The 24,047-nt window shown below is 39.2% G+C and overlaps 1 protein-coding gene across 6 annotated transcripts in view; it reads right to left on the bottom strand.

Moving 5' to 3' along the window:
* Positions 1-24,047, bottom strand: part of LOC101102731 (alpha-fetoprotein-like) — a 149,693-nt gene that overhangs the window by 114,082 nt on the left and 11,564 nt on the right. For all 6 annotated transcript variants that reach the window (XR_009601063.1, XM_060417201.1, XM_060417202.1 and 3 more), the window contains exons 6-12: positions 19,943-20,040; positions 18,646-18,775; positions 10,759-10,973; positions 9,211-9,343; positions 7,315-7,412; positions 5,062-5,200; positions 3,455-3,681 (exon numbers count right to left, since the gene is read on the bottom strand). Coding sequence is in view for 5 of the 6 variants with exons in the window: in XM_060417201.1 (XP_060273184.1) it covers positions 3,455-3,681; positions 5,062-5,200; positions 7,315-7,412; positions 9,211-9,343; positions 10,759-10,973; positions 18,646-18,775; positions 19,943-20,040 (1,040 nt within the window). In the remaining variant the exon portion in view is untranslated. The remainder of the gene's footprint in view (positions 1-3,454; positions 3,682-5,061; positions 5,201-7,314; positions 7,413-9,210; positions 9,344-10,758; positions 10,974-18,645; positions 18,776-19,942; positions 20,041-24,047) is intronic.

Below are 24,047 nucleotides of genomic sequence, written 5' to 3'. Positions count from 1 at the left end.
CAGTCCATGGAGTCGCAGAGAGTCAGACACGGCTTAGTGACTGAACAACAGCAAACAGTACTTTGCAAGGTTTTTGTAAAGACCAAAAATTACTGTTAAAAGACTGAGTACAGTAACCAACATACTGAAGGCACCCAGTACATTAATGGCAAAAATAATATGAGTAATTATATTAATTATTTCACCAAACGATGGCAAAGATAATGAATAATTATAGTAATAGCACAACTTGCAACTGTCTGTTTCAAATTATTGGTTGTTTCCAACAGTTGTCTCCCTTCTCCCTGATTCCCACAATAAATGGTACATTGTCACAACTTCCTACCTATTTACCCATTTACTCATTCAGTAAATAATGGATGAGCATTTTTATAACTTCCCTGAGGATTTGAGTTGTAGATTAAACAATAATAGAGAAGACAGAGGAGGTAGGCAGGCTCCCTCATAGGTACCCTTCTTCTCTTTCCTCACAAGCTTTGGGATTGCAGGTGTCTTCATAGCTTGGCTCCTCCCTGCCCCTCAAGTCTCAATCCCCAGAATTTCTTTCCTCTCGTTCACCTGTGCCTCAGACACACTGAACTCTTGTGCTCTCCTCAATCCCGTTAGAACTGGACATGGAACAACAGACTGGTTCCAAATAGGAAACGGAGTAGGTCAAGGCTGTATATTGTCACCCTGCTTATTCAACTTATATGCAGAGTACATCATGAGAAACGCTGGGCTGGGAGAAGCATAGGCTGGAATCAAGATTGCCAGGAGAAATATCAATAACCTCAGATATGCAGATGATAACACCCTTAAGGCAGAAAGTGAAGAGGAACTAAAAGCCTCTTGATGAAAGTGAAAGAGGAGAGTGAAAAAGTTGGCTTAAAGCTCAACATTCAGAAAATGAAGATTATGGCATCTGGTCCCATCGCTTCGTGGGAAATAGATAGGGAAACAGTGGAAACAGTATAAGACTTTATTTTTGGGGCCTCCAAAATCACTGCAGATGGTGATCGCAGTCATGAAATTAAAAGATGCTTACTCTTTGGAAGGAAAGTTATGACCAACCTAGACAGTATATTCAAAAGCAGAGACATTACTTTGCCAACAAAGGTCCATCTAGTCAAGGCTATGGTTTTTCCAGTGGTCATGTATGGATGTGAGAGTTGGACTGTGAAGAAAGATGCTTTTGAACTGTGGTGTTGGAGAAGACTCTTGAGAGTCCCTTGGACTGCAAGGAGATCCAACCAGTCCATTGTAAAGGAGATCAGTCCTAGGTGTTCATTGGAAGGACTGATGCTAAGGCTGAAACTCCAGTACTCTGGCCACCTCATGAGAAGACTTGACTCTTTGGAAAAGACTGGTGCTGGGAGGGATTGGGGGCAGGAGGAGAAGGGGACGACAGAGGATGAGATGGCTGGATGGCATTGCCGACTCGATGGAGATGAGTTTGGGTGAACTCCGGGAGTTGGTGATGGACAGGGAGGCCTGGCGCGCTGCGATTTATGGGGTCTCAAAGAGTCGGACACGACTGAGCGACTGAACTGAGCTGAACTGCAGCTGGCTTCTGCATGCACTTCCCCAGAGCCACCAACAGAGGGACCACTGAGCTTCCAGAGCAGACAGAAGCAGCTTATCTAAACAAGGAGAAACACTCACTGATGTAGGATAGCTAAGTGGGGAAAAAGGCTCCCATTATGAGAATGCAAGTCCGGGAATGAGATTTAGAACAGAGGTATCAGCATCGTGTTACCTTGCCTTGACACTCCGAATATAAAAGCTGCCTTTTCCATAGCTGGGGACTCTGTGACATTTGGAAGCTAGACGCCAAACCCCCCATAACTTGTCAGGTACTCCTGATCTGCTTGCAGTGGATTTATCTCCTCTCCGCTTCCTCCCACCTCCACCTCCCCATCTCTCTACTTCTCAACCTGACTGCTATTAAAAATTCCCCTAATTCTATGTATTCCTTCAGTTTTCAATTTTTCAATTTGCCTTTTTAAATCTTAGATCCTATTTTTAATCCTCAACACCAAATTGTTTCCGGTTCTTCATCTCAATGATATTGATCTTTTATTTTCATTACATCCATCCATCCTTTCATTTGAAGCACACTCTAATCTTAAGTTTTAACTATAGTATGTCTAACCCTTCTATCTTAAGTCTTAACCCTTCAACCCTGCATTTTTCTTCACTGGATTTTAAATTCTTTTCTCTTGAACCAGCATTCTCTTTCTATTTTCTCTATCTTATTGCATGACTTTATTTCTGCCTTCTCTTTATAATCATGCTGAATTTTGTCTTTTCCTTCCAGGAAACTTCTTTTTTTTTTTTTTTTATCTTTTCATTTGTATGAGGACTTATGCTTTGACAATCAGCCAGAACTGTATAGGAGAGAGCCCCTACCACTTCCCAGGAAATGGAGGGCTTTGTCCAACCTGGCTCTTATTTCCCAGTATATATTTTCCCAGAATGTTCTAAAAATCCCTACATTATCAGTCTCTATGTTATTGCTTTCTCCATACAGAAAACACCATGAATTTACCAGAACAGGAATGCTTCCTAGTATTTCATACTTTTCATTAACTCTTTATTACATGAAGAGTTTCGAGTTTAAAAAATTATAACCAGCATTATAACCCTTTGACAAGGACACACTAACAGCTACATGTTGGTTGTTAAGCATATGTGCGCTGAGCCAAATAGCCTGGGTACCAATTCCAGTTCAGCAACTTATTACCTACTGCATGATCTCATACCAGTTCTTCTTGCCTTCTTAGCCTCAATTCCCTCACAATTAAAATGAGGTAATAATATTATCTACCTCCTAAATCTGTGATCAGGATTTGGTAAGGTGACATATATAAAGGATGCCTATTTGTACCAGAAAATTTCCTCAAGGGAAAGCAAATCTTGAACTCTGAAAGTAAAGTATTATATGCTCACATTAGCCGAGACTAAAGAAAGAATGGTTAACTAAGTGTTACAATGATCATCAGATGCTTACTGAAAAGTTTTAAAGACTAGTTTGTGATCAGTTCACTTTGGGAGCTAAGAAAGGACTTCAAATGTCGGTTGGTTTATGAATTTAAGTACTGTGATAGAACAGAGCAAGTGACAACCTTGTGCTTGCTGACCACAAGAATGTGTTTATTCTCAAGGCAACAAAAACTTGGCCTCATTTGGAAAGATGATATTCTTGGACTAATAATATTTAGACCCTGCAAGAGCAAGTCTTAGAATAAATAACTTAATTAGAAGTAAGCTAGCGCTTCTGTTGATCTTGAGGGAGAAAGAACTATGGGGCCCAGTCTCCTTTCTCCTGAGGACAAGACTCGGAGCCTGTGAGGGGAGTGGGAAGGTTAGGTGGAAACTACAGGGGAAGCTGTGCCACGGTCAGGAGGTGGAGTGATTTCAGTTAATTGTGTATTTGTCATTGCTGTTGCTATGTGTACAGAAAGATCCTTACTTCCGCTTTTCAGTTTGTAATTCCTCCTCTGGAGCTTTGCACAAGTCCTCTTTAAGGCTGATGACTTGGTCACAGGATAAAGGTGGAGAGATGTAAGTTCCATCGACTTGCAGGTCATCAAAGCAAGGCTTTCTGAAGGCATACGAGTCATCACAGCAGTGACCCACAGCAGCATTGATGGGCTCCGCCTCGTGCCTTCTGCATAAAGCTCCAAGAATTAACTTTGCCTTCCCCAGAAAAGAATTACAATAAGAGCCATAAGTTTTGTGGTCATTAGCATTATTTTTTTTATCCATAGAAAACAATTCTCAAATTCTAGTTTTTGCTAAACTCACCTGAATTGTATCATCTGGGAAAGAGCAAGAGTGTCAGATGAAGCCTAGTTCTCAGCCTTGACCTCCACCTTCCTATTATCCTCAAGGTGAATTCCCTTGGACCCCACCTCTCAAATTCCTTCCCAGCCCAGTTTACAGACAAGTGAGGCAGGAGTTCTTTATGCTGCATCAAGTTAAAATCAAGCCTCTGGTCAACACAACTGCTAATTTGATCCAGATATAAGATTGATGATTGGATTTCTTACTTAAAAAGCTCAAATCCAATGTGTTTCTAGGTTTTATGACTGAACATTGGTAACCACCATCAAACTTGGTATATGGCAAATCCTATATAAACATTTGTTGAATTATTGGAAAAAATGAATAAATGAATGGTGAAAGGAATCCCTGAATCTTCTTTCAGTTACCTCTTTAATTTTCTTGTCTCCTTATTGAACAGTCACCTTGCTTTGCTCCCATTGTGGTGTCTGATACTTACTCTAATGCTGACTGCAAGCCTGCTCTATTCCCCGCTGAGTATGACCACACAAATACCCTGTCACTTATGTATGTGGAGAGGAAGTGGCTGAAACCACGGAGCATCAGCATTCAATTTACAACTTTATCCATTTTCACAGTAACCAAAGAGATCACCTAAAAGCAAGGTTTTAGAAATATAAACCACAAGTTCCCTAAGGAAGGCATGATGGCTAATAACAATTTAAAATAAAAGGAAGACAGAGCTAGATAATAAAATTTTTAATTATATTTTATCAGAAAAAATACTCATACATCTGGTGCTGAAGGTGTTGTGAGTATGATAATTGTGTGAGAGTAAAGGAGAGACACAGAGGAGAACTGGCTGTTTTTTACTACATTTTTGATTAGGATGAGTTAGTCTGAAATCAGCAAAATCACTTTTGTTGACTTGAAAATCCAAAGAATAGATCTTGAGATATGATCCAGGCAGAGGTCTGATGAATCCGACATCCCGTTTTTGCAAAGTGACGGTCTTACCACTGCTGTCAATCAAAGACAATTGGCATGAACTGACCAGAAAGAAATTCTCCCAAGGACAGAATTATTAGGGTCCAGTGGAGAATCCCAGGGATGGGGGAGCCTGGTGGGCTGCCGTCTATGGGGTCGCACAGAGTCAGACACGACTGAAGCGACTTAGCAGCAGCAGCAGCAGTGACACAGAAGTGTCCACCGACATGAGATTGATGCTGGGGCCTGGAGTTCAGAACTTCCCTCGACAGGCAAACGTGCAGCCAAGGATGTGGATGTGCTTACCGAGTCCTCCATGCAGACAAACTGGCGCTCTTGATTCAGTGGGCAGCACTTGGCGGTGGCAGCTGCCATGTTATTCGTGAGTACAATCAACTCCTGAGCAGACAGCTGTGGGGCTTTCTTCGTATAAAGGACTATGAGCCTGAAAGAATAATGTTTTCTTATTCCTGGCAATGACTCTGTGCCTCAAATGAACAAAGTATTTGTCATCATCTGATATTTGTCTCTGATGTGGGATGAGCAAGTTATTAAATTGGGCATAAGTCTTTTCTTTTAGTTCCTATCTCGGTGGTCCAGTGGCTTCTTCAGTAGACCCAGAATTTTCTTTCCGCATCATACATTGCTTCACTCTGATCCAGTTTTTCTACATAGGATCAAGGATTGTATGATAGCTAATGTGGGTGACTGTAAAATCAGACTCTAAGTAAACAGCTTCTGAAATAAATATATGCACAGGTCTTCAAGGCATGTTTTGGTTGTCTGTGATATGTAGGAACAGAAGCTACAGCAGCGATCAGGAAACATTTCCTGCTCTCATGGGCTCACACCCTAGTTGGGGAGATAAAACAGTACACTCAGTGTGATGAGAGGAACACAGAATGCTATAGGTATGCATGGAATGGCATCTAATTCCATCCCAGGGAGGTCAGGTAGGCCTCCCAGAGGAAATGACATGTGAGCTGAGAGCCTGACGATAACTAAAAATGACCCATGGGAAGGGGATTAAAAGTAAGAGTGGAGCATTTAGAAAGTCACTGAGTGAGATTTTGTTTTTCTTAACTGGGGGGATTGGACATTGAAGAGGGGAAAGAAGAAAGCTTAACTCTAGAGGCAGCTTTACAATGCTTTTAAGATCATTACAGTTGCTATATAAAGAATCAATTGGAGGTGGCAAGAGGCAGAGTCAGGGAAGGAAAACCCATGCCAGTAATTCAAGTGAGAGAGTGTGGTGGCCTGAACTAGGAGAGTAGTGGGGAATGAGGAATTCAGGGAAAGATTTGAATGAGGATGACTACAAACTGGATTTGAGGACAATAGAATATCAGAATCATTTATTGCATTTATATTATAATGGAGTTAGGGAAATAATGTAGCTGCTTCTTAAAGTATGACCCCTGGATTGGCAGTATCAGTATCCTTGGGTACTTGTTAGAAATATTAATACGTATTCTCGTGCACCATCCCAGATTTACTGACTCAGAAACTCTAGAGGAGAGCTGTGTTTCAACAAATCCTCCAGGTTGCTTTGATGCACTCTGAAGTTTGAGAGCCATGGGTCTAATCCTTAAACTAGACATTAATAAACACAATAGTTAAAAAAGAAAATAAATAAAAACAAATATTCTGTCTGAAGTGAGAATTGTTTCTCTGGTTCCATTATTCCAGTCATTTACGTTCAATATTATGGACACTGTATCAAACTGAATTTTTCCCCAGTACTCTGCTTCTAAGTAGACTATACTAGTAAGATCTTAAATATTACTGAAAATTGGCTTATGTTTTGATACTTAATCTTTAACATGGGCTTCCCAAGTGTCTCAGTGGGTAAAGAATCTGCCTGCAATGCAGGGGACCCAGACAGACTTGGGTTCAGTGCCTGGGTTGGGAAGATTCCCTGGAGAAGGACATGGCAAACAATCTCAGTATTCTTGCCTGGAAAATCTCATGGAAAGAGGAACCTGGTGGGCTACAGTTCGTAGGGTCACAAAGAGTTGGACACAATTGAAGCTACCTAGCACACAGTCTTTGACATAAATGGGATTTGCCAGGCTCTCTGCACACAGAGGGTTTTTTTGTGCACTCCCTAGACTAATAACTAAGGTACCCATTTATTTCCACTCTTGATGGTGAAAATACTGTAGTGCTATGGTGACCTGATTTGAAACTGACAAAGCAATCCTAGATTAGCTCTCTGTTGCAGCCTTGACTCCAAATTGCAGGCAAAGCCCCAAGCTAAATGTACAGGTGAAAGGTAGAGGCTCCTATGAGATTGCAGAAGGGGGGTCAGGGCCTGCTGGCTCCCTAACCTCTGGGCATTGATTGGAATCTGGAAACTGGACCAAAAAGCAAAGTAAAAGCACACAAGTTTATGTAGTTAAGTATCTTATCAAGATAAGGATGGCTGGGTTAATTTGGAACTGATTTTTTCCTTGGCCTCTGAGGTTTTAAGGTTGAATATAGACTCTTAGCAACTCTTAGCAGCAAAAGTTAACAAAAACTAACAAGCATAATCTGGACAATATCTTAGAAGCATACCTGTCGTGAAAGTTACTATCTCCTAATTTCTCACGTAAATCACACTGATTTTTCACACGCTCATGGCTTTCATGAACCACTCTTTGAAATATCCCTTCCTGAAAAATAAAGATAATCAGTGTTTGCCTATTATTGCGACAATATATCTTGAGGTTAGATTGCAAAATCATCTTCTGTAATAGTTTAATGTAACTGTTTTACTAAACCCAGGGTTTTATTTACTCAGTGAGTTTGGAAATGTTGAGAAAACACATTTTGCTATAACAGGAATGGCCGTGTACTTTGTGGAGAAAAAAAGTGGGACAACCAGATTGATATTTAGTTTCCTCTGATGTGAACTCATTTGTGGGTTTAAATGGCATATTTTACAGGGATGAAGCTAGTCTTTCATCAAGCCAGAAAGAGGTCCTTAAAAGTAATTTATAGATCAAAGTTCAATTGATCAGAATATGTGTGTATATATTGGTTATTTTTAATAACACAGCATTTTTATGTAAACAGTACAGATATGGAGCTATGGATGTAGATAAGATACATATTAAGAAGTAAGGTTTATTAAAAACACATGCCAGATGTGAAGCACTCCACAAATACACTTTGAAGGAAATCACATGGAATTCTCAGAGCTAAATACAAATTGAAAAAGTTCTTGAACAGTGCAAATAAAATCCCAGTGGGAAGATACAACTGGCCTGGCAGACTTAGCTCTTTGCTAGGAACACTGGTTATCACCTTAAGTAATCAGACCCAGTCCACCTGATCCTAATAAGCAGTGTTCAGTAGTAAAAATTTTATCCAATTTGCAAACTGTTTGTCTGGATTTAAACCTTCTTGCCCGAGAGGCACTGGGCTAGTCACTTGAACCTTCTGAAACCCAATACTTTCATCTATAAAATGTAGCTAGTACTTTTGCCATTACCTATCTTACCAAGCTGCCATGAGGATAAAATAGGACACTGGTTGTAAAGCTACTTTGTAAACTCTAAACACCCATCCTCCTATAAGGGGCTATTATCATAATAAGGGTGATTATGAAATCTACAGGTGATGCCTTGAAAGGTTGCTAACTAGATCTTCCAGGATCCAGTGCATGATAATCTGAGGTGGAGCCTCATAATAAAAAATAAAGTGCACAATAAATGTAGTGTGCTTGAATCATCCTAACCATCTCCCCCCACCTCCCCACCACGCCGGTTCATGGAAAAATTGTCTTCCATGAAATGGGTCCCTAGTGCCAAAAAGGTTGGGGACCACTGTTAACCTACTGAAGTCTAAATCACCTTTATTTAGCTTTCTCTCCAAGAACAGGAAGATGCCCGATGTACCTGCTTAGACTCAGACAGAACAAGAAGTGCCTTCGCCCTCTATTCCCACCTCTCTGTAAATGCCCAAGCCACTCATTAGCATAACAAAAGCCAGAACCTCCTGGCTCCTGGTAACCTGTGAATGACAGATCACCTGGTCAGAGATTTGGAAAGTCACCTGCTTTTTCATGTCAACTGCACAACAGGAGCCACTGCCCGCAACAGTATGATTTCTGGCTTGAAATAGACAGTGTCCAGGCCTGCTTGGTGGAACTGGTCAACCTTCCCTCACCCTAACAGGCTATGCTTTCATGCTACCTGCTACCAGGCCAAGCAAACTTAAAAGAGAAAATTGCACAGAGAATGTTTCATAAAACACAGAATTTATAAGCCAGTGACTCACACAGAGAGTTGCTGCTGTGTAATGATGTGACCTTTGGTTTAGATGGAAATCATAGTTTCTGTGTAGTGCTTGCAATCAGAACATGCATAATTATCTTATAAAGCATGGCACTACTAACAGCACTGGACTTCTCTCTACTTGTAATCACACCACAAATATGAGAAATAGGTTTTTATAAAAGGAATTTACCCCATGGCTATAGCATTCCAGAGGATTTTCTAATTTACAGCATTTTCCCAGTAAACTTTGATATACTGTATCCACTCTTAAAATGACTGGAACTGCCAACTCTGGGTGTCTTCTTGAGTATTCATAAAGAAACCTGTTTCCACATGAAGCAAATTAGAGAGTAAACAGTAAGTTTCTGAAGTCATATTTTTCTTTCAAAAGCCATCTATGCAATTTATTCAATATTTTAACTGACTTTAAGGTATCTGAAAATTTGGGGTGGCCGGCAGGGAGGATTTTCTGGCTATGTTTTGAGATAAGGAAACCAAATCAATAAAGTTACGTGATTTTTCCAAAGTCACACAGCAGTGAGGGGCAGATTCAAACTTGATCCTAAAATATTTAGATAAGCTTTAGTTCTTGGCTCAGGGTCTCTCCTTGCTGTTACTAGAAATTCATTTCAAGTGTGTAGATGAAACATTTTTTCTAATGACCTTTGAGGCTAGATTTTATAAATATTACAATTTTTGTAAGTATTAAATCACCATCTTCCCCTTGTCCATAATCTATACCTTCTTCTGGGTTATAAGAAAGAGAAATTTGGACTCTAGAATACTTCTAAAGGAATCATAAAATTGCAGGAGGGACCTTTGGAGTGCCTTAAGGAGGGACCTTATCTAACTGCCTCAGTTTATAGTTGGAACCTAAAAGCCTGGGGAAATTAAATGGCTTGAACTGCATTTCAAAGCAGATACATGACTAAATTAGACTGGAACTCAGGTCTCCCAACTCACAGACTAATGTGATTTCCCCAAAGTTGTGCCTGTCCACTTTTTCAGTACCAAATGCAAGTCTAGGGTAAGTGAGTTCAGATAGTGACATTTACTTTTATAAGCCAATGTCAAATGTAATTGCAGAAATATAGCTAACGTCACTCAACAGAAAACTTTGAAGAAAACTCACATTTTTATACTTTGTTGGAATTTAGTTGCTCCAAATAATACTTTACACAGTGACTTTGGAAATATTTCAATCACATAATAATACTATCTCAATATTGCATCTTGAAATCAGTTTGCTTTATGACCCAAATAATTTGTACTTCTTCATGGGCACCAGAGATGTTAGTATTCCATCTCTTTAATCTTGAAATGCTATGCAATGGCTTTGATAGTAGGTATTAAAATAATCAGAAAAGCTGGCCATACTAATCTGAGGCCCTTACTTAAACATGACTCTAAGTCTCTCAAAGCAAAGTTTGCACACTTGACACTCACTTTTTTTAAAAAAATTCCTATATTGGTTCTCTACATTTAGAACTCAAGAGACCTTCAACTCCCCTCCAAATGCAGTTGATCCAACCACCCAAAGCCTGCATTCCCAGATGGCCACAAGCAGCTAGAACCAAATAGTAGCTGCCACCTTGGCCTCCACAGAGCATATCTTTTTGGCCATTTAACCTTTGACTGATATTGACTAGCCTCTGCCATCATTCAAGTTTGCAATTTCTCCCAAAGAATCCATAAATACAATATCCCTTTATTAAGGTTTTACAAAATGCCTTATTACCTTTGTAGGAAGAAATCTTGCTTGTCAGTGAATTGTTTGCATACAGACTGATCTTCTGTAAACCTGCGAAGGGGCAGGGATGAAAGATCAGGTTTGTCATCATTTTCTGAGTTGATAATGCATTCTCCTCGGAATGGTTCTGGCATTTCACAGCATGGAGTGAATTTGCTAGATAGAATAGCCTGTTTAGAGCAGATGTAGTCCATAAGCTGACTCTATAAAACAGAAAGGGAAGCAGTTATTTTTGATGATTTCATTCTGAACATATTTATTTTTATTGAGAAAAGCAGAGGAAAGCTTGGCCTTATATTGCTTTTTTCTTGGCAAACTGAAAGACCAGAAAGGCCATTTATACTGACTCTTTCTAATAAGAAAGCTTCTCTACTTGACCTTACTCAAGTCTCACAGCTCTCAAAGAACTTAAACAAGACAGATTGTATTACTGTTTTCAAGTTTTGCCTAACAAAATACAAATAAAGAGTTTTATCACTTGCTGTTGTTATTGTTTTAGGATCCCACTTGAGAAAATATTTTGTCTCTGTCATTTTCTATATACATTACTATAATATTACTATTACACTTACATATTTACTTATATGTTAAAAGTAGAAGTGAAAGTGTTAGTCGCTCAGTTGTGCCCAACTCTTTGCCACCCCATTGACTATAGGCCACCAGGCCCCTCTGTTCATGGAATTCTCCAGGCAAGAATACTGGAGAGGGGTAGACATTCCCTTCTCCAGGGAATCTTCCTGATGGCAAGAATACACAGAAGACCTATACAAAAAAGATCTTCATGACCCAGATAACCATGATGGTGTGATCACTCACCTAGAGTCAGACATCCTGGAATGTGAAGTCAAGTGGGCCTTAGGAAGCATCACTATGAGCAAAGCTAGTGGAGGTGATGGAATTCCAGTTGAGTTATTTCAAATCTTAAAAGATGATGCTGTCAAAGTGCCACACTCAATATGCCAACAAATCTGTAAAACTCAGCAGTGGCCACAGGACTGGGAAAGGTCAATTTTCATTCCAAACTCAAAGAAAGGTAATGCCAAAGAATGTTCAAACTACCGCACAATTCCACTCATTTCACACTCTAGTTAAAGTAATGCTCAAAATTCTCCAAGCCAGGCTTCAGCAATACATGAACTGTGAACTTCCAGATGTTCAAGCTGGATTTAGAAAAGGCAGAGGAACCAGAGATCAAATTGTCAACATCCGCTGGATCATCGAAAAAGCAAGAGAGTTCCAGAAAAACTACTTTTGCCCTATTGACTATGCCAAAGCCTTTGACTGTGTGGATCACAATAAACTGTGAAAAATTCTGAAAGAGATGGGAATACCAGACCACCTGACCTGCCTCCTGAGAAATCTGCATGCAAGTCAAGAAGCAACAGTTAGAACTGGACACGGAACAACAGACTGGTTCCAAATAGGGAAAGGAGTACATCAAGGCTGTATATTGTCACCCTGCTTATTTAACTTATATGCAGAGAACATCATTCAAAATGCCAGACTTGCCGGGAGAAATGTCAAAAACCTCAGATATGTAGATGACACCACCCTTATGGCAGAAAGCAAAGAAGAACTAAAGAGCCTCTTGATGAAAGTGAAAGAGAAGAGTGAAAAAGCTGGCTTAAAACTCAACATTCAGAAAACTAAGATCACGGCACCCAGTCCCATCACTTCTTAGCAAATAGATGGGGAAACAGTGGAAACAGTAACAGACTTAATTTTTTGGGGCTCCAAAATCACTGCAGATGGTAACTTCAGCCATGAAATTAGAAGATGCTTGCTCCTCAGAAGAAAAGCTATAACCAACCTAGACGGCATATTCAAAAGCAGAGACATTACTTTGCTGACTAAGGTCTGTCTAGTCAAGGCCATGGTTTTTCCAGTAGTCATGTATATATTTGAGAGCTGGACTCTCAGTAGTCATGTATGGATTTGAGAGTTGAGAGATTTGAGAGTTGAGCGCCGAAGAACAGATGCTTTTGAATTGTGGTGTTGGAGAAGACTCTTGAGAGTCCCTTGGACTACAAGGAGATCCAACCAGTCCATCCCAAAGGAAATCAATCCTGAATATTCATTGGAAGGACTGATATTAGAACTGAAATACTTTGGCCACCTGATGCGAAGAACTGACTTATTGGAAAAGACCCTGATGCTGGGAATGATTGAAGGTGGGAGGAGGAGGGGATGAAAGAGGATGAGATGGTTGAATGGCATCACCAATGCAATGGACATGAGTTTGAGTAGGCTCCAGGGGTTGGTGATAGACAAGGAAGCCTGGAGTGATGTAGTCCATGGGGTTGCAAAGAGTCAGACACAACTGAGTGACTGAACTGAACACACACACACACGCAAATTAGTACATGTGTATATGAACAAACTAATCACTACACTTAAGGAACTCACAGGTCTAGTTGGAGAGTTTAAATAATTAAACAACAAAATAATGCATTATAAAATAAATTGTTAGAGAAATATGTATATTATACTTTGGATGAGAAAAGAGAGATTGCAATCCCAACTAGATAATATCAGAGTAAAGATCTTGAATGATTTCAGTCTTGAATGACAAATATAAGTTAGTTGAAAACAAATGGAGAGAAAAAAAGCATACTAGATGTATTCATATTGATCTATAAAGAGTCTTAGAGGTGAAGACCATGACATACTTGGGAAATGATAGATTAGGATATTTCGAACTTACTGGGAATATTTAGTTGACATAAAGATCAAGAGATCAGGAGAGGAGGAGAATGTACTGAAAGTCTAGATCTGAGAGTGGTAAGTAGAAGCTGCATTATGGGGTCAGGTTGAGATCAATAGGGAGAATGTCTACATTAGTTTGGAGACAAGGCTGCCTTCAGTGGCTTACTAGGATCAAATCTGTTTCAATAAAGTCCTGTTGAAAGGGGAGGCATTGGGCCTGCGGGCAGTAGTTCTGGCAACAAGGCTGGCAAAGGCTCTGTCATCACCCACCTATAGATTCTAACATTGCCCTCAGATTGGGAGTGTTTTGGCCAGGAGATTTTATAGGCCCGGCCGAGAAATGGCATTGGAAAAGACGCACTGGTAAAGCCTCTGATGCTGTGAAAGATTGAAGGCAAAAGGAGAAGGGGGCAGCAGAAGATGAGATAGTTAGATGGCATCAGTGACTCAAGACATCAATTTGAGCAAACTCCAAGAGCTGGTGAAGAACAGAGGAGCTTTGCATGCTGCAGTCCATGGGGTTGCAAAGAGTTGGACATGACTTAGCAACTGAAAAACAACAACAAAAGAAATGACATAAATCACTTCTGACTAGGCTCCACCTATTTGTAAGACTGGAGTAGTCTTACTCCATTTTCCAAGAACACTATCTTGGGAAAGAATAAGAAATTAAACAATCCTTTCGCAAAACTGATTAATTAAAGGGATAAGGAGGTATAGTTACACAATTGATGTTTTTAGTTGTCCAATAATAATATTGTCAGGCAGAACTCTATTTCTAAATGAGAAAATACTAGTGAAGGAGAAGTTTTAAAGGAAAGCGTATATTTCGAGCCCTGACATAAATAAGGATAGTTGAGTCTCATTATTCACAGTAGTTATAAACACTGAATTCACGAATATTGAATCATCTGCCCTAGAGGAAATAGAGGATAAAGTTTCTACAAGTCTCCGACCACATGTTCATCAACAAATCAAGACATAACCCCTGTTTTGTGTATGTTTCTGTTTAAAAACTCCTTATTTAATATACAGTAGTCCTCCCACCCCTGTTTACTGCAGGGGAGACATTCCAAGATCCCCTAGTGGATGCCTAAAACTACAGGTAGTACCAAACCTTCTATATTTTTTCCTGTACATGCATACATATGATAAAGTTTAATTTATAAATTAGACACAGTGAGAAATTAACAAAAGTAACATAATAAAATTGTAGCAATATAATGTAATAAAAGTTATGTGAATGTGGTCTCTCTCAAAATACCTAATTGTGCAATTTTAATGCCTTTTCTATCTTAACTAACTAAGCACTTATCATGTACTATAGCCGAAACTTTGGCAGTTTGATGTGTGACAAAACTAACACGAATTTATTTTTCCTTCTTCACAATTTTATAGATAAAAGATTTGTTCTTACCATAGATCTTGGTGACCTCAGCATATGATTTTTTTTTCTTTCCCTATTAAGGAGAGCTTTCACCTTTCCACTTAAAGGATGCACTTTATAGCTTCTGTTTGGCCAGCATCGCCACGCTTATGCACTGAGGTCAGTGTGTGACTTGAACCCAATCACCGTGATCCCAGGGCAGCCAATCTGGTGACCATGACTAATCCACAGGAAACGCTAGGCAAAAAGATGATTCACATCCCAGATGCGATGGAACAAGATGGCACAAGATTTCATCTTGCTGATCAGAATGGTGCACAATTTAAATCTTAGGAATTGTTTATTTCTGGGCTTTTCTGTTTACTATTTTCAGATGGAATTTGACTATGGTTAACTGAAACCTTAGGAAGCAAGGCAGGAAGTAAGGGGGACTACTGAGTATTGGCAATTTATTTACATTGAACTCACAGCCGCTAACACTGTTACTCATGCATGAACAAAGCTTGTCTAAAATATATAGTCCTTCTTCAAGGCACAACACAGCTTCTTGTGCTTAGGAACACTGGGCAATTCTTCAGTGTTATATACAGGGCCATTTTAAACAGCTAAATTGTCAACAAAAAATGCAGAAATGCAGAAAACATGGCATTAAATGAACATTTCTTTACGGAACAAGAGCTACAGTGGGAAGGCGGAGAGCATCGCCTTGTTCTATTGCAGCTGGAACCTTGTGCATCAGACAACTTAAATTTCCACTGCTTTGAACATGCATAAGTTTCTGGGAATGACCACGGAGTGTTGTGAGTATTGATTTTGGGGTTACAAAAAAAATTTTGGCATGTAGGTGAATTCACAAGGACAGAATTCATGAATAATGAAGATTAGCTGCTGCTGCTAAGTCGCTTCAGTTGTGCCCGACTCTGGGCGACCCCATGGACGGCAGCCCATCAGGCTCCCCCGTCCCTGAGATTCTCCAGGCAAGAACACTGGAGTGGGTTGCCATTTCCTTCTCCAATGCATGAAAGTGAAAAGTGAAAGTGAAGTCGCTCAGTCGTGCCCGACTCTTAGCGACCCCATGGACTACAGCCTACCAGGCTCCTCCATCCATGGGATTTTCCAGACAAGAGTACTGGAGTGGGGTGCCATTGCCTTCTCCCAAAGATTAGCTGAGAACACATTTAAATGAACCCATAACAAAAGAAATGGAGAAGCTCTACACCAGGTTATACCTCCATCCCTGTTCCAACTTCGCAGACAAACCCTCGCAAAACAGATATGATACAGTAATATTTATTTCAGAGAATTCAAAAGGAAAAAAATTCTAATCCATTTCTTAGAAATGAGCATAACTGGACACCAAAACCAGATAAAGTATGTGCCAAAAAAGACAGTTCCAAATCCAGTTCACATCTAAACATAAATGCAAAAATTTGACTTATATGTGTATAATATTCATAGAGAAAGGCAGAGAGAGAGAGAAAGGCTAGAGATAGAGTAAAATGAGATTGACTTGAGCAATGTAAAGATGGGCAAAAATTAATAAATCTTTTAAGATAATTCACTAATGGATAAGTCAAACAATATAAATCAAATGATCATCTCTAGGAGATAAAAGAATATTTGCTAATGTTCAGAATCCACCCTAATTGAAACAAAGCAAAATGACCTCTAAAAAGGGATGAAATATTACATGTAAACAATTTCTTTATAAAGCCAATAACTCTAAACCTGTTACCTTTATAGTCTGGAATATGGCAAGAATGCCAGGAGTACCCATAGTTATTTTATATTGGTTAGAATACTAGCCAATACTATTAAATAACTAGAGAACGTTCTAGCACGTCTGTCACGTGGTTTCAATGGTTTAGTCACTAAGTCATGTCTGACTCTTGTGATCCCATTAACTGTTGCCCACTAGGCGCCTCTGTCCATGGGATTTCCCAGGCAAGAGTACTGGACTGGGAGAAGGAACCCATTTCCTTCTCCAGGGTATCTCTCCAACCCAGGAACTGAACCCGGGTCTCCGGCATTGCAGGCAGATTCTTTACTGACAGAGCTATGAGGGAATCCCATGTCTGTCACAATATAGACTATAATGGAAGCTGTTCTTGAGTTACCAATTTGGAATAGGTACTGTTTATGTATTAAAGGACTTAAGCAATTTTGTCTTGTTTTAACAACCATGGATAGGCCTCAAAGTGAAAGTGAAAGTGAAGTTGCTCAGTCGTGTCCGACTCTTAGCGACCCCATGGACTGTAGCCTACCAGGTTCCTCTGTCCATGGGATTTTCCAGGTAATAGTACTGGAGTGGATTGCCATTTCCTTCTCCAGGGGATCTTCCCAACCTAGGGATCGAACCTGGGTCTCCCACATTGTAGACAGATGCTTTACTATCTGAGCCACCAAGGAAGTCAAAGTTCCCTGTAATTTCCCCCCAAATTCACATAAACTTCATGCAGACAGAAGTCTGAGAGCCTATCCTGAAGAGCCATCAGGACTTCTAAGTGTGCAGGACAGTATTCCCTCCAGTATCAGCTGAGATTCTTGCCATACAGAAACCACTCCAAGGAACAACTTCACATTGCCTGTCTCCAGGATGGAATTCACAGTGGCAGCCACCGCCTTTACAACTGGTCAAGATGAACATGGCACTGACCTCAGCAAGCAACGGCCAACTGCAACAGCTGCCAAGGAAAAGCTATGGCCTTAGCTCAACTCTCTGTTCTGGCAAAGTAAATATTTGAGAACTAAGAATTCTAGGGATTCTGTTGAGTGTTCTAGTCAATGATTTTTCTATTTCAACTACACTTGTTACCCACATCCCTTAATCTGTTGTGTGTCTGTGTGCTTCCATTGTGTCAGCCTCTCTGTGACCCCATAGACTATAGCCCACCAGGTTCCTCTGTCCATGGAATTATCCAGCCTAGAAAACTAGAGTGGTTTGCCATGCCCTCCTCCAGAGAAATCTTCCTGCCCCAGGGATTGGACCCACATCTTCATCTCCTGCATTGCAGGCATATTCTTTCCCCATTGAACAACCCAGGAATCATGAGACTAAAATGGTTGGAGGTGGAGCTTACTGCTCTTAAGAGAAAAGGATTTCTCTCTGAAATCATGTTATTCTTACTTTGCTTCTGCCTTATTTTTTAATTGTGATGAAAACTATTAGTTTTCAAACTTGCAGAATGGATAGGAACATGACTTGTATATGATTGTAATTTACTAAACCCGTATTGGGTTTTTAACAGCTACAATATATTCCTTCTCTGGGGTTTTGAGACTTTATATTTGAACCTGGGACAGATAAATTCTATGTTGCCCATGCCCCAGCCCTTGCCCCTTGTTGCCATATCTCTGTTTTGGTGGTTTCTTCTTCCCTCCAGGCTGATATCGCCTCAAGGTATAGTTTGCAATTATAAGATTTACTAGAGATTCAAAGATGAATGAACTACAATCACAATTTGGGAGGAAATTAACAGTCAACTCTAAAAATTTAAGAATAAAATAATAAAGTAGAGTAAGACAGGTTGAGAAAGGAGGGAAAAGGAGGGAAGAAGGGTGAGGGAGGGAGGGAAAGAAAGAAAGAAAAAAATGTTGCATGAGAAGAGAAAGGAGAGGAGACACCATTCTACTGGTAATATTAAGAAGTAATAATTACTCTTTTTGCTTTAGTATATACCATATTTATATGGTATATATTATATATATATTTATAATATTTATTTAAGAAATACAAATATTTTTAAATTTGAGATGAGTTTCAAGAAAAGAGAAAATCTTACCCTGCCAAGTACACACACTACTGCATTTCCTTCACAGCAGATCTGATGCAAATTTTTAATATCCATGGACAGCTTGGCAATTTCAGAAAAATTAGCTTTAGGTTGCTTTTTAGTCAACAGAACCAATTCCCTGGGGGGAGAAAAGTGCATTTTTAAATTTTTGGATTCAATTCTTTCTAAAATTAGTCCTAGTTCAATGAGTAATCAAAAGAATAGAACTACATTTACAAATGTAGGATGAAGATAGTTGCATATTATGTTTTCTATTTCTTCGGTGACAGAATCCAGAGCCATACAAAAATCTAAGTCACAAAATGAAAATTATTCAGTTCATAAATGGTCATTGCCATTATTCAGATTATTGCTTAAAGAAGTTGAGTTGCTTGGACAAGTACTTTGGGAATTTATCTGACTTATTTCCAAATAAAATTCTTTTCCATAAAGACATTAATTATAAAAGGTTTGGTTCTCCCTTGCCCCTCTCTGTTGACAACTGAACAATATCCCTGAAATTTTTTTGTTCTGTTGTTCTTTAGTCACTAAGCTATGTCCAATTCTTTTGTGAACCATGGACTGTAGCTTGCCAGGTCCTTCTGTCCATGGGATTTCCAGGCAAGAATACTGGAGTGAGTTGCCATTCCTTCCTGACCCAGAGAGCAAACCTCATCTCCTGCTTGGCAGGAGGATTCTTTACCACTGAACCATGAAAAATAGGCTTGCCTCATAAGAAGAACTGAGCTTCCAGGCAATGTGATATTGTCCTAAAATGGGTAAGAAGGTGATATAAGGAAGATGCATGCATTCAGGGGTAAACAGAAACAAAATCTGGGCCAAGAAAGAGACATGTTGAGCGACATCAAATTCTCCTCCCACTCCACACTCCTCTATCCCCACCCTAAAAACACCACTCAATTTTCCTGTATTCTGTGACATTAGAGCCAAAATCTTTCTTATCTTCCAAGAGAAAAATACCTTTTGTCCTCCAGCCTTAACCATACAGAACAACTAAGGGTATGAATCTGAATATAGAGAATCTTTTGTACACTGGAAAAGAGCCTTAAAAATTTGAGCTGCAGGAAGATATTAAGATAGGAGACAGTGAGTGGAGACGAGGACTGTGCAATGTGAAGCATAGCCCAGGGTGCCCTGTTGAATAGCCGAGTAGCACACCTGTAGAGAGAAGAACCCGGTTTGTGCTGAGAGACATTAGTGAACAAAAGATAGATGATTTTTCAATGAGTTCAATCAGAGGGTGATCCAAAGCAGCAAAGTCCACAAATCTAAGTAGGTGACTTACACAGCTGTTGCTACTCTGTGGTTGAATTTAATCCCAATTTCACATAAATGGTGATGCCTCAAAGATATTTCTCTAACGTACTTTCTGATGGGTTCCAGCTGTAATTAGAAAAATGACTCATCAAAGAACTATGGTAATAACTGAAAAAGTTCACCTCATGGTTAGTAAAGAAGAGAAAAAAAAATCATGTATCTTCTCAAAATTAGAACGTTTTTATTGTCTTACCTATAAGACCAAACATAAAAGCATGATTTGGTGAAGGTTTTGTTTTTCTGTTGTTTTTTTGGGTTTATTTGTTTTTTACAAAATAGCACTCACTTCTCCAGAGATCGCTTGTCCCTTAACTTAGACATTTGATGTATAAATGAGAACAAGACTGTGAACAAACAAGAATCCAGAGAGAGGATAGAATAAATTTCAATAATGTCTTACAGTTGTATTTCAGTTTTATTCAAGTTACTAGCCCTGTCATGGTGAACATGTCTTTAAATGCTTATCTATAATATATGCTCCAGTTTTGCAATATAAATTAATGGAGTCCCCCCAAAGCTTCATATTCTTTAACTCAGAATTTTGACTTTTGAAACTCTATTCCAAATAAATGTCTCTGAATAAACAAAAATATAATTATGCAAAAAGAAGAACATGTATGCCTTGCTATGGTAGCAAAATTTTGGAGACAAAAATGTCTCAAAAGAATAGAGATGCCTAAGTGAATAATGGCACATTGTTTTTGAAAAGATGTACACTTTTAATGTAAAGTACATATGTTTAAGTTTCTATTAAAAACTATATATTCAATTTGGTCACAAGAATGTACAAAATAAAACCTGTGAATGAAAAAAAAATGAATAAAAATAAATATACTGAAATTAGTATCTCTGTGTGGTGAGAATATAAGTAACATTTAAAATTTCAGAATAGCTCTATATATTGACTTAAAACATTATATTGATGATATCTTAATTTTACTTAGGATATCAATATCTTACAATGCTTTTTTAAAGAACAAATTTAAAAAAGCATACAGAGGCAATACTCAAATCACAAATCTGACACTAAGATAATATTTATACTTTATAACTAATTATAATTATTATTTTATTTTTATTTTGTTGTGTTGCACTTCTTTGAAATCAATACAAATAAGGTTATTCTCTTCTTCACAAAAGAGTCTGTGAAGGCTTAACTCATAAAGCACATTCTGTGATCACAGACACCACTTTAACACAATTGACTATGCAGTCTTCTCTGTGTAAGGACTAAGAACTCCTGGGAACAGACATTCTGGGGGCAAGCAGGACTGTAACCATCATAGAGCAAGGGAGAGGAGAAAAGAACTTAACTAATTCAAAAGCACCTGCTTATTTAGCAGCAGCAGCAGCAGCATGCTTAACATTATAGGGACACATAGCTGGACCTAGAGATTATTGTACAAAGTGAAGTCAAGTCAGACAGAGAAAGACGAATATATGACATCACTTATATGTGTAATCTGAATTAATGGTACAAATGAATTTATTTATAAAACAGATATAGAGTCACAGATATAGAAAAAAAAACTTATGGCTACGAACAGGGAAAGTAGAAGGGAGGGATATATTTATTGGGAGATTGGACACACTCAGTTCAGTTCAGTCGCCCACTCTTGTGCGACTCTTTTCGACCCCATGAATCACAGCATGCCAGGCCTCCCTGTCCATCACCAACTCCTGAAGTTCACTCAGACTCACGGCCATCGAGGCAGTGATGCCATCCAGCCGTCTCATCCTCTGTCGTCCCCTTCTCCTCCTGCCCCCAATCCCTCCCAGCATCAGAGTCTTTTCCAATGAGTCAAGTCTTCTCATGAGGTGGCCAAAGTACTGGAGCTTCAGCTTTAGCATCATTCCTTCCAAAGAAATCCCAGGGCTGATCTCCTTCAGAATAGACTGGTTGGATCTCCTTGCAATCCAAGGGACTCTCAAGAGTCTTCTCCAACACCACAGTTCAAACGTATCAATTCTTCAGTGCTCAGCTTTCTTCACAGTCCAACTCTCACATCCATACATGATCACAGGAAAAACCATAGCCTTGACTAGACTGACCTTTGTTGGCAAAGTATACATACTGCTATATATAAACTGGACTTCCCTGGTGGCTCAGAGGTTAAAGCGTCTGCCTGCAATGCGGGAGACCTGGGTTCAATCCCTGGGTCAGGAAGATCCCCTGGAGAAGGAAATGGCAACCCACTCCAGTATTCATGCCTGGAGAATCCCATGGACGGAGGAGCCTGGTGGGCTACAGTCCACGGGGTGGCAAAGAGTCGGACATGACTGAGCGAGCGACTTAACTATATATAAACTAGATAACTAATAAGGACCTAGTGTATAGATAGCACAGGGAACTCCACTCAATACCATTTAAAGACTTTTATGGGGGTAAAATCTAAAAAAAGAGTGGGTCTTTGTATATGTATAACTAGTTAACCTTGCTATACAGCAGAAAGTAACATAATATTATAAATCAACTATATGCCAATAAAAATTTTTAAAAATTATAGGGGCATATTATACATTAAGGAAAAATTTCCTCTGAAAAGGGTTAAAATTAAGAAAATTTTGTACAAATTAGCTAAAAAAACTAACAGTCATGAAAAAGTTCATTCTTCCAAAATGCCTGGTAATGAAACATAAGTCTACACAATCACTTGCTTTTGTTGTTTTTAATAATATGAAACCAAAAGGAGAAAAAAAAAATTACTGTCCTGCTTAGGAATTCAGAATTTCCTTCTGAAGAGACTGGAGTTAACTCCAATTCTAGGGGAAGAATGGAAGAGAGATAAGAAATATACGTGTGTGTGTGTCTCTGTGTGTGTGTGTGTAGCTTTTTTTTTTTTTTTACTTTATTTTACTTTACAATACTGCATTGGTTTTGCCATACATTGACATGAATCCACCACGGGTGTACATGCGATCCCAAACATGAAACCCCCTCCCACCTCCCTCCCCATAACATCTCTCTGGGTCATCACCGTGCACCAGCCCCAAGCATGCTGTATCCTGCGTCAGACATAGACTGGCGATTCGATTCTTACATGATAGTATACATGTTACAATGCCATTCTCCCAAATCATCCCACCCTCTCCCTCTCCCTCTGAGTCCAAAAGTCCGTTATACACATCTGTGTCTTTTTTGCTGTCTTGCATACAGGGTCGTCATTGCCATCTTTCTAAATTCCATATATATGTGTTAGTATACTGTATTGGTGTTTTTCTTTCTGGCTTACTTCACTCTGTATAATCGGCTCCAGTTTCATCCATCTCATCAGAACTGATTCAAATGTATTCTTTTTAATGGCTGAGTAATACTCCATTGTGTATATGTACCACAGCTTTCTTATCCATTCATCTGCTGATGGACATCTAGGTTGTTTCCATGTCCTGGCTATTATAAACAGTGCTGCGATGAACATTGGGGTACATGTGTCTCTTTCAATTCTGGTTTCTTTGGTGTGTATGCCCAGAAGTGGGATTGCTGGGTCATACGGTAGTTCTATTTGCAATTTTTTAAGGAATCTCCACACTGTTCTCCAAAGAGGCTGTACTAGCTTGCATTCCCACCAACTGTGTAAGAGGGTTCCCTTTTCTCCACACCCTCTCCAGCATTTATTGCTTGCAGATTTTTGGATCGCAGACATTCTGACTGGTGTGAAGTGGTACCTCATTGTGGTTTTGATTTGCATTTCTCTAATAATGAGTGATGTTGAGCATCTTTTCATGTGTTTGTTAGCCATCTGTATGTCTTCTTTGGAGAAATGTCTATTTAGTTCTTTGGCCCATTTTTTGATTGGGTCATTTATTTTCTGGAATTGAGCTGCATAAGTTGCTTGTATATTTTTGAGATTAGTTGTTTGTCAGTTGCTTCATTTACTATTATTTTCTCCCATTCAGAAGGCTGTCTTTTCCCTTTGCTTATATTTTCCTTTGTTGTGCAGAAGCTTTTAATTTTAATTAGATCCCATTTGTTTATTTTTGCTTTCATTTCCAGTATTCTGGGAGGTGGATCATAGAGGATCCTGCTGTGATTTATGTCGGAGAGTGTTTTGCCTATGTTCTCCTCTAGGAGT

This window comes from Ovis aries, chromosome 6 (assembly GCF_016772045.2).
Source record: "Ovis aries strain OAR_USU_Benz2616 breed Rambouillet chromosome 6, ARS-UI_Ramb_v3.0, whole genome shotgun sequence".
NCBI lineage: Eukaryota > Metazoa > Chordata > Mammalia > Artiodactyla > Bovidae > Ovis > Ovis aries.
The sequence above is the reverse complement of the archived record's forward strand: the minus strand, read 5'-3'. Positions and strand labels throughout refer to the sequence as shown.